The sequence below is a fragment of the Vipera ursinii genome, assembly GCF_947247035.1.
Source record: "Vipera ursinii genome assembly, chromosome: 16".
Classification (NCBI taxonomy): Eukaryota; Metazoa; Chordata; class Lepidosauria; order Squamata; family Viperidae; genus Vipera; species Vipera ursinii.
Genome location: NC_139529.1, coordinates 6,327,366 through 6,338,052, shown reverse-complemented (window position 1 = coordinate 6,338,052; position 10,687 = coordinate 6,327,366). Strand labels below are relative to the sequence as shown.

At 45.9% G+C, this 10,687-nt stretch overlaps 2 protein-coding genes across 2 annotated transcripts in view; both read right to left on the bottom strand.

The window, feature by feature from the left end:
* Nucleotides 1-964: 964 nt before the first annotated feature.
* Nucleotides 965-2,492, bottom strand: BARHL1 (BarH like homeobox 1; the record flags this gene model as incomplete). The annotated part of the gene is made up of 2 exons (XM_083374853.1): nucleotides 965-1,026; nucleotides 2,027-2,492. The coding sequence occupies 2 exons, from the start codon at nucleotides 2,490-2,492 to the stop codon at nucleotides 965-967; spliced, it is 528 nt and encodes a 175-aa protein (XP_083230979.1).
* A 7,716-nt stretch (nucleotides 2,493-10,208) lies between these two features.
* Nucleotides 10,209-10,687, bottom strand: part of CFAP77 (cilia and flagella associated protein 77) — a gene marked incomplete at its 5' end in the record, with an annotated part of 37,389 nt that continues 36,910 nt past the window's right edge. The window contains one exon of the mRNA XM_083375198.1: nucleotides 10,209-10,470. Within this exon, the coding sequence (XP_083231324.1) occupies nucleotides 10,345-10,470 (126 nt within the window). The 3' untranslated portion in view covers nucleotides 10,209-10,344. The remainder of the gene's footprint in view (nucleotides 10,471-10,687) is intronic.

Here is a 10,687-nt window from a genome sequence, read left to right as displayed (position 1 = left end):
AATATCCGGTCCCGCTTGCACTCTGCTTAGGAGGGTTTAGTTCCTAACCTCTTGCAGGACAGAGAAAGAAGTAAATTAACTAGATGCGAATTAACCAAAAAATGACAATGGGGAATAATTGGACCACTTCTGCTCAGAACCAAAAACCACTCTTCCATTTTAAAGAAGGAAACGGGGGAATTTTGACTTTCTGTGTGGGCCACATACCCTGCTCCCGTTCACTCTGCTAAAATAAAATCTAGGAGGCAAGGCAATATTGATTTGGTGGTAGAAAAAAAGACACAAAAATAGATTTGTGAAGGTTAAGAAGCATTCTAGGAGAAATTACGCACTGACTAACTTATTAAAGGGGGGGGGGAATAATCGTTCCAAGTCCTTTACTTTCCCCTGTTTGGAAATACACAGAAAGATGTTTTTTATGTCCAACACAGCCAGCTGCATGCTTAACATCAAATTGCTCTCCAAGGACAATCTTTTATTCTGAAAATCTCCATTTCATTTTTGTTGGTGCACATATCCCAAGATTTCTCTTTTTTTCCAAGACAAACTAAAATCTGCCTCAATGGGCTAGTGCTTTAAGAGCAACCCCCCCAAAAACAAAAAAAAAACATGAACCTGGGACAGAATTAAGTGGGAAGGGGGCTGAATTTAATCCAGCTTTCCATTTGGAAAAAAGGGGGATTTTCTTCTGGACCGTCCATATGTAGTCTATCTATCACATTTGGGGGAAACTTGGGACACCTAAGCAGATGTTGGATTTTCCACTTGCTTCCGGCTTTGCAAAATCCTGATTTTTTCTTAGGAACCATGACTCTGAAAATGAGGATAATGACAATTTTGTTGTTGCAATACAGTATTGACTGTATTGGTAATTAAGGGTTAATTACACCCTTATCCAATGCTGAGGAAATGTCCCAAAACTGCCGCGATCCCCAACCTGATCCCCAACCAAGTCAAACGTTTGCTAATTGAACCATCCAAATTCTCTCCGCTGCTGCTGTTCGGACCGCTCCATTCTGATCGCTCCTAATAGTCCAGAAATTAGGAAAGGAAAAACTTTGGTCGTTTCCTTTCCTTGTTGTGTGTTTAAGGGAATAACAGAATTGCAGGTCTTCCACCCTCTCTCTGCTCAAGCAGGAGACCCTACACCATTTCAGACAAATGTTTGTCCAATCTCTTTTTTTTTTTTTTTTTAAAAGCCTTCAGTGCTGAAACACCCAGAACTTCCAGAAGAAAGTCCTTCCAACTGGTTAATTGTTCTCACTGTCAGAAATTCCTCCTTAGTTCTAGGTTGCTTCTCTCCTTGACTAGTTTCCATCCGTTGCTTCTTGTCCTGCTTTCAGGCGCTTTGGAGAAGAGCTTGACTCCCTCTTCTTTGGGGCAGCCCCTGAGATATTGGAAGACTGCTATCATGTCACCCCTGGTCCTTCTCTTCATTAAACTACACATACCCAATTCCTGCAACCGTTCTTCTTCGTACGTTTTAGCCTCCAGTCCCCCGATCCTCTTTGTGGCTCTTCTCTGCACTGTCTCTAACCTCAACATCTTTTTTTTTTCTTTTTTCTTTTACATCTCAGCGATCAAAAGTGCGGCCTTACCAAGGCACTACAAAGTGGTCCTAACACTTCGCCCGATCTTGTTACTAGCGTTAGTATTATTAGTATAAAGTCAGGAAATTACGCGACGTGGGTTGGAGGATCAGAGAGGGGAGGGGGACAAGTCAGCCCACACCAGCAAGGGAAGGAGAGGTGATGAGAAGAAGCTCAGAGACTTTAGTTTCTCCCCCTTTCAATTGGGGGGGGGTTTAGGGTTAGGGTTTCTCCCGTTTCAATTTGGGGGGGGGGACTTTACAGAGCGAACTAAACAGTCCTTCGCTGGTGACTTTTCTAAACAAACACGAAAAAGGGGGGTGGGGTGGGGTGGGAAGAGACCATTTGACGGTCCTGTTTAGGAAGTTTAGGCTGCTTTCTCCCCGCTTCCCCTTTTTTTTTTGCAAAGCAGGCCTTGCTTTGCGACTCCTTCTTACCTTTGTATTCCGAATCCAAGGCTGAGCTAGCGCTGGTTTTTTCGATTTTCTCTCGAAAGTCCTCGCCGCTCGCCTTGGCCGGGACGGAGATGGGCGCCTCCTGCCCGCCCTGCCCGTGGCTGCTGGAATAAGGGGCGCAGGCCGCCAGGGGCTTGCAATCGGCCAAAATGTCCCTAATGAGGAAAGAGGAGGTGACCGTTCTGGATTGAGCGGAGCCGGCTGAAATGGGGGGGCCGGGCAGGTCCAGCCTCATCACCCCACCGCCGACGGGTAACGGAACGGCCGCTTCCAAGCAGTCCCTCCGCGGCGACGGAGGAGACAGGCAGCCGCTGCTGAGTTCCGAGCCAGGGCTAAGTTCCAGCGGGGATCTGCTCTCTCCCAGGAGTGGATCCCCTTTGGGCACAGCGGGGCTCCCGGATCGATGGGAGAGGAGGGAGTCGATCCCAAATCCGTTGGCGTTTTCCATGCTTGCTTTCAGGAAGACATTGAGCCGCCGAGGTTTATTTGGGGGTCGGGGGTGGGGTGGGGTGGGGTGGGGGGAAGAGAAGGAGGGGAAAGCAGCCGAAGGAAGGAAGGAAGGCTGCCCCGCGTTAAGCACAATTCCTGGCCCGCATTTAACATCCAAGGTCCCGACTTTGTGCGGTGGTGGTGGTGGTGGTGGGGTGGTGGGGGTGGGTGGGGGGCGATCAGCGTCCAACTTGGCTGCAGCAGGAAGAGAAAAAAGGGAAGGAAAAAAAAATGTCAAAAGGCAAGGCGAAAGGGAAGGATCTGAGTCGAGCCGGTCCTAAACATTAACCGGACAGCTTTATGAAAAGTGTCAACGTTAACCAGGCAGCTTTATAAAAAAAAAAAAAAGAACGGAAGGGACCAAGCCCTTGGATTCAACTTTATTTGCAATCAAGCGCCGCCTTAACTGCCAACCGTAGCTCTACAGCTATTGACTTACTCCAAAGGAAGCCCACCGGGGTTCAAACGGCCCCGGTGTTTACTCTCTTCCAAGGCTGAGGAACTGAATCTTAAAACCACTCGAGCTGTCTGTCAGGCTGTCTGTCTGTCTGTCCGTTTCTGCTTACTGGGAGGTTAGATCCCATCGAGTTCAATGGAGCTACAAACGCTACAAGCTGTGAATTGTCCAGCTTCAAATCTCCGGTCCTGAATACCCTTCAGCCGCCCAGCACTCTAAATCAAAGGCGACATCAGATCGGACCCGATCTTCATTGCGGATCAAAGAACGGGAAATCAAATCGGACCCGACCTTCAGTGCAGTTCCAAAACCAGCATAAAGACAGACAGCGGCGGAAAGCAAACTTTTGACACCCAGCCCAATGGGAAAGGAGCCCAATTCCAACAAATGGAAAGATGGAGAACGAGATGTGATGAGCAAGAAAAGAAAAAAAAAGAGGAAAGGGAGGAAAGGCAGACACTCTGGAAGGAGGTTTGAGGGTTCCCCCCTTTTTTCAGAACTATGGACAGTTACACCATCCGAATGAATCTTTCCCCCTCCCAATAGCCCAGGAGATCAAAAACTCCAAGTCCCCTTAATACAGAAGACCGGTGAGAATGATCAGCACCTTTGAAAACGCTCAAAGTAGCGGACGAGGGGGATCTCCACGTCGTCTCCTCCCATGATCCTGCGGGATCCTTCGGGAGCTACCGCTTGGAGGGGGAGGGAAGATTCCGTGGCGAAACAGCCTCGGGCGCGCCGTTTCAGCACCAAGGACAGCTCCGGACGCGGCCACACGTTGCCCGGCTCTCTCCTCCAACTTTCCTTTGCAATTTCTTTCTTTTCCTTCTCCGCCTCCTCTAATCTTTCCCCTATTTTTTTAAAAAAATATTTATTTATTTTAAGAGGAGATCCCGAGCCCACGTGCCCAGCAGGCCCCCTCCGGATTGGACGGCTGTCTTTTAGGGTGACGTCACGCGTGCCCACCCGGACTGAGAAAAACTTGATCGCTCCTCGGTTTGATTAAAACAGACATTGAATTAATTACAGCGCTGATCCGACTGTTAACGGGCAATCGCTGCTCTGTTTGCTATCATTACATCGCTGATGAAGTTTTAAATGGGGTTATTAGCAATATGGGGTGGGAGCGAGGGGGGGGGAACGAAGAAGGAGAGGGGAAACGGCTTTGGGAGGGGGCCTTCTTGAAAATGGGGGCGTTTTAAGCCACCCATGCTTAGTTCTCGAACAGTGGGGTTTATTTTCTCTCTTAGCCGTGCCCACAAAAGGTAGATGGTTAAAAAGCCTTAAAGGATAAACATCTTTATGATTTTTTTAAAAAATTTTTTTTTTAAAAAAGAAGACACGAAGGAGAGAAAAGTGCTGGGAAGACCAGCGAAGATTAAAACCGCAAGAAAGTAAACTGTGAAATTGTTCTAGCAAGGAGCATTTCATTTTATCTCCTCCGGATACAAGCACCCGCCCTCTCTTCCACACCCATCCTTTGCTTTCATTTATCTTATTTAAGAAAAATCGTGACTTCCCTGAATTTTAAAGCCCTTCCCCTCCGTTGAGAAAAAAGCCTCTTTGTTGACTTGCAAACAATTTCAGCAGACGTTTCACGTGACATTGGTCGCCTCCAGGTTTCACTGAAGGACATTTTACACAACGATTAAACAGCACGTGAACTCATGGCCCAGGGTAAAATAAAAATAAAAATAAAATACTTGTATGGCATCTACGAAGGAAGAATCACCTCTCCTCTGGCTTGGATTGGGACAGCAATATTTCAAAAGGAATCTTTCAAGGCAGTTAAGCCCTGCCTTCAACCCCAGCGTTGGACATCTGAAGGCAACCCGCATCGATTTGATTTCTCCACTCGAAATTTTGGGCATAGCGATCTGTTGGTTGCAGCGCATTGAGACCACCGTGGCTTTTCCATCCGAAGGTGAAAAAATGTAAAGCCCCCCCTCATTAAAAAAAAGGAATCGCCAGTCCAAGACCCCATAAAAAGGATGAATTTTGTGAGGCTGATTTTGGCTCTGGGTTTTTTCCCCCCAATGACCTGAAACCAGTATGGCAATGAAAGGGAGGTTTTACTCACGAGTAAATGGGAGAGAAGGAAAGGAAAGAAGGACTAAGTCAGCTTTATGTTACATTTTCAAAGGAACAAGGGTGGAAGATAGATAGATAGATAGATAGATAGATAGATAGATAGATAGATAGATAGATAGATGGATAGATGGATAGATGGATAGATGGATAGAGATGGATAGATAGATATGGATAGATATGGATAGATAGAGAGTAGATAGAGATAATGATAATAGTTAGAGATGATAATAGAGAGATGATATAGATAGATAATAGAGATAGAGATGATATAGAGAAGATAGATATAATGATAGATAGATATAGATAAATAAAGAGATGATGATAGATAGATAGATAGATAGATAGATAGATAGATAGATAGATAGATAGATGGATAGATAGATATGGATAGAGAGATAGAGATAGATAGATAGGTAGAGTAGATAGAGATAGAGATGATGATAATAGAGAGATAATATAGATAGATAGATAATAGAGATAGATATAATGATATAGAGATAGATAGATATAGATAAATAGAGATGATAGATAGATAGATAGATAGATAGATAGATAGATAGATAGATAGATAGATAGATATAATTTCAAGAGGTCACCACCTTAAAAAACTGGACAACGAATGCCCTCTAGGTGTTCAGGTGTTTAAACTTTGACTATGAAATAATACTCAGAGTAGAGAGAAAAGGGGTGGGGGGAAGGGGGGGGAAAGACTCCTGGAGCTGAATTGAAATAATAAGGTGGGCAAAAATGCCCAATCCATTCTAAACATCTGGATGAGTGGGTGTCTAATAATAATAATAATAATAATAATAATAATAATAATAATAATAATAATAATAATAATAGAAAAGGCAAAATATTGGATGGAGAAAGTAGATTCAGGGTGATTTCCAGCAGCCTTCAGCCCCAAAATCGTTCCCTTTTTCAAAAAAAAGAAAAAAAGAAAGGAAATCGGCAGATTTCCATCCAGTTCTTTTGATCCAATCCTCCCTCCGCACAACGACACCCTTGCAAAATATGCACCGAAGCAAAAGGGCCGATTTTTAGGAGCGTCCCAAAGTGCCTCTTCAACACAAGGGGGGGAAAAAAACCCCTGCCCTGCAGGATTCAATCCACAACTCTGCAAGGATAATAGCAGTTGTTGTTGTCATTGTTATTGTAAAAAAAAAAACGCGCAGAGAAATTTGAATTAAGTGGCAGTAACAAGAGAAGACACCTACTTAAAAATGAATGAGACTTAGGGGAAGGGTCTTTTCAGACGCTTCCTTTTTTAGGGGGTTAGGGTACTTTATTTCCCTCACCCCCAGCTGCCTCGGCTGCTCCGCAGTTTTGTTAGAAATTGCCTTTTTGGGGGGAAGCCAGGGCTTCATCCCACGAAAGCCCCCAAGAGGTCCTTCCACCACCCCCACCCCACACCCCAATGGGGATTTTTTTGGGGGGGGGTTCTGAAACAGGAGAAATCTGTGTTGCTTGAAGCCCCTCACTCTTCTGGGAAAGGTGGAGGTAAGGCTGGGAAGGAAGGGAGAGGGGGCAGGAAGAAGAGAGGAAGGGAGGAGAGGAGGAAGGGAGGGAGGGAGGAGAGGAAAATACAGAGGATTCAAAGAGAGGAAGGGAAAGATGATGGCAGCGAACGAGAGAAAGAAGGACGGGAGGAGAAGGGAAAGGAGGGAGGGAAAGGAGGGAAATGTGGAAGAGAGAAAGAGAGAAAGAGAAAGATGATGGCAGTGAATGAGAAGAAGAATGGTGGGAGGGAGGAGGAAGGAAGGAAGGAAGGAAGGAAGGAAGGAAGGAAGGAGAGGGAGGGAGGAAGGAAGGAAGGAAGGAAGGAAGGAAGGAAGGAAGGAAGATGAATAACTAGTTATAGATTAACCTGGACAGCTTTGATCATTATTGTCTTGTTGGAATTGTTTTCCTTCCTTCCTTCCTTCCTTCCTTCCTTCCTTCCTTCCTTCCTTCCTTCCTTCTTCCAACTTCCTTCCTTCCTTCCTCCCTTCCTCCCTCTCCTTCCTTCCTTCCTTCCTTCTTCCAACTTCCTTCCTTCCTTCCTTTCTCTCCTTCCTTCCTTCCTTCCTTCCTTCTTCCAACTTACTTCCTTCCTTCCTTTCTCTCCTTCCTTCCTTCCTTCTTCCAACTTCCTTCCTTCCTTCCTTCCTTTCTCTCTTTCCTTCCTTCCTTCCTTCCTTCCTCTCTCCCCCCTTCTCATTTCCTTTCTTCTACTATCTTCCGATACTTTTTTTCTTCTCCTTCATTCCTGCCCTTCCTCTTCCCCTGCCTTTTCCTGTCCCTCTCTTCTCCTTCCCTTCTGCCTTCCCTCCTTCCTCTCTTTCCCTTTGTGAACAATCCTTTCTCTCCCCCCCTCTCTCCCCCCCACGGCCCACTCTCTGCCCCCCTCCTGCCCCTCCCTCCTAAGACTTCCTTTTGACTCAGCAGCTTGTAAGCGGAGGGGAAACTGCTTTTCCTGCGGGAGTTTGCACAGCTCCCATCTGAAGCCAAGGCCGGTTGCAAGCTGTCAGAGAACAACTGTGTGTGTGTGTGGGGGGGGAGCAGGAGAGTTGTGGGGTGGGGGGAGGAAGAGGGAGAGGGGAGGGACCAAAGCCAGACCCCCCTCCCCGGCTGAAGTTTATAATCCGACCTGACTCTCCTCCCACACTTTCGCTCAAGCAAACCTGGTGGGTAGGTGTGCTCAGAGCTAGCTGAGAAGGACGCTCACCTAATTGTTGACCTGCTCTGCTTTAGGGTTGTGCGTCTTTGTGCAAAGGTGGCAAGTGGGGTGCGGTGTTCCCCACCCGCAGCCTGTGCAAACGCAGCTTGCGCCGATGCCAGTGGAATCGGCAGGCCTGTGAAAGATGCAGGTGACTTTCAGCTCCCATGATCCCTCAGGGCCCCTTAGGAATGCTGGGAAATAGAGGCTTGTTCTCTTGGCCAAGGCTTGGTTAGAGGGATCCGTGCGAGGTGGATTGTAATGAAAATGATCATTCGCTCAAATTCGTTTACCCAGAAACCACCTTGTTGCTTCTTCTTCTTCTTCAAGGAATTAATCAATCAATATTATTTCATGGTTACTTTCTAGAAGTTAAGTGTTGTTGTTGTTTTTTTTAAAAAAAAGAAAGCTTATTTTTTAAAAAACGGAATTTCGGGACAAGGGCGATCATATCCTCAATAAAAAATAAATAAATAAAGGCGGGTTAAAAATGGAATGTGGGTTTGCATTAGTCTTCTTGCCTCCTCTGGCTTTTTCCCTTTTACACTTTCGCACTTTTCCCATTACGAGCCTGAGATCCGGAGCTACATTTATACAAATAAGAACTAGCAGTGCTAGTTAAGTGGCTCTAAAACCTTTTTGGGGCCCGAGAGTGGGATAAATAAAGAAACATTTGGGCAAGACAGGAGTTGAGAGGTTTCTAAGTTTAGCTTTGTAAGTAGGAGCAGTTTGTCTTAAAACTGGAAATAAGAGCGGTTGCTTTAAAAGGTATGCTGTAAATAACTTTTGTGTGCAAGACTTTGCATAAACCAAGGCAATTTGTTGTAAGGTAGCAAAACAAGGTCAGCTAAGAAATGAGACTCCTCTCTTCCCTCCCTCCCTCCCTCCCTTCCACCTTCCTTCCTTTCTCTCCTTCCTTCCTTCCTTCCTTCCTTCCTTCCTTCCTTCCTTTTCTCCAAACAAATCTACCCAAAGATCACCCAACGAGTTTGATACCTGAAGAGGATTGGGCCTCACATTAGCTCAATCACATTCTGACATTCTGATCTCCCCTGTTTCAAAGTTTCTGGATTTAAGTTCAGAAACGTGGGGAAGTGGTTTTAGCCCAGTGCTGTGGACAATGAGTGTCAAGGGGTCCTTGGGCTTTGAAGCAACGTCTCCCACTTCCTGGAGGTTGGGAACGTCAGGATACCTCCACCTATGGTATCCCCTACAAGGACACGGCCCACCTAGCCATTCAGACCTGCAAAGTGCCTTTTCTCCTGGTCCTCCTCCCAGAAGGACGAGGAAGATGCTCCTCAAATCTCTGGGTGCGTTTCTCCCCGTTTCGTCGGTCACCTTAGTTTGTTTCGATTGGCGCAACTGTTGGGCCGAGTTTTAAAGGGGGAAAGAGAAGTCAGAAGCCTTCAGCGTGAAGGAAGGAACCAAGACAGAAGGAAAAATGGGAAGTTTTGTTAGCCACATTTTTTTTTTTGGTCTTCTCATCCCCAAGAAGACGGAGATGGGAAGGAATCTCTGTCCTGCAGCTCTTTCCCCAGGATTTCAGAATTGCCAGTGGGTGTCACTCTAAGATAAGAAGCATCCGTGCCAAAGAGGAGAAGGGAGGGAAAAAGATAAGTCAACATGATGAACATTCGGAAAAGGCTCTCTTACAAAGGGTGCAAGAATCCAACGCTGGAAGTCATCCGACCTTGATACCGCATTCATACAACGTCCAAGCTGCATTGGCACAGCACGCTAAATTGTGATTTGGCGGTTAAGGGTGTGTGAGGCAAATTCGAGTTTACAGTTCAGGCCATTTGCAGCCCCCCCCTCCTCCCCCCCAATGGGTTGATTTGCTAACCAGGTTTGTAAGGGTTCTCTTACAAAGAAGAATTGATGGTCTCTAACCCATCCAGGGACCCGGTGGCTCAGTGGGTTAGGACGCTGAGCTTGTCGATCAGAAGGTTGGCAGTTTGGCGGGTCGAATCCCGAGTGCCGCGTAACAGAGTGAGTGCCTGTTACTCGTCCCAGCTTCTGCCAACCTAGCAGTTCGAAAGCACATAAAAATGCAAGTAGAAAAATAGGGACCACTCCAGTGGGAAGGTAACAGCGTTCCGTGCGCCTTTGGCGTCTAGCCATGCCGGCCACGTGACCACGGAGACGTCCTCGGACAAGCGCTGGCTCTTCGGCTTTGAAACGGAGATGAGCCCCTACAGTCGGAAACGACTAGCACGCATGTGCGGGGGAACCTTTACCTTTACCTTTAACCCATCCAGGGCTTAATTTTTGGACTGTCAACAGGAGGGGGAGAGGCAGGAGGCGATTAGCAAGTTTCCAATGGGATATAAACTATTGTCTAGAATTCATATGAGAATTCTGAGAAAGAATTCCGATTCATTTATTCCAGAAACATTGAAGACCAAAAATAAACGCATTGGGTTAAAAATAAGTTTATTCATCAGACCATACCATTCTCCGGTCCCAAAGTAGAAACGTGCAATTAAGTCTTCTGGGTTTATTTTATTTATTTTGATGATTCAGCCTTTCTCCTCCTCTCTCTTTCTTCTTTCTAGATATGTCTTAACAGACCGTAGTATAAAGGCCTTGAGCCAGGGGTCCGATCCTCACAGGAACTTCGGAATGGAAGACCTCAAACGCTTTCTTGTGTGAAACATCATCTGGGAAGGTGGAGAGGTGAGGGTCAACCTAGAGAAGATGTGTGTGTGAGAGAGAGAGAGAAAAAAAAGAAAGAGAAAGAAAGAAAGAAAGAAAGAGAGAAAGAGAGAGAGAGATCAAATTATTTCCTACATCCAGAAAGATGAGAGGTGTTACCTTCACTAGAGACACGAATAATGAGCAATAGGTTTAGAAGTGTTTAGTTAAATCTATTATTTATATCCCACTGATATTATTATATAAACAA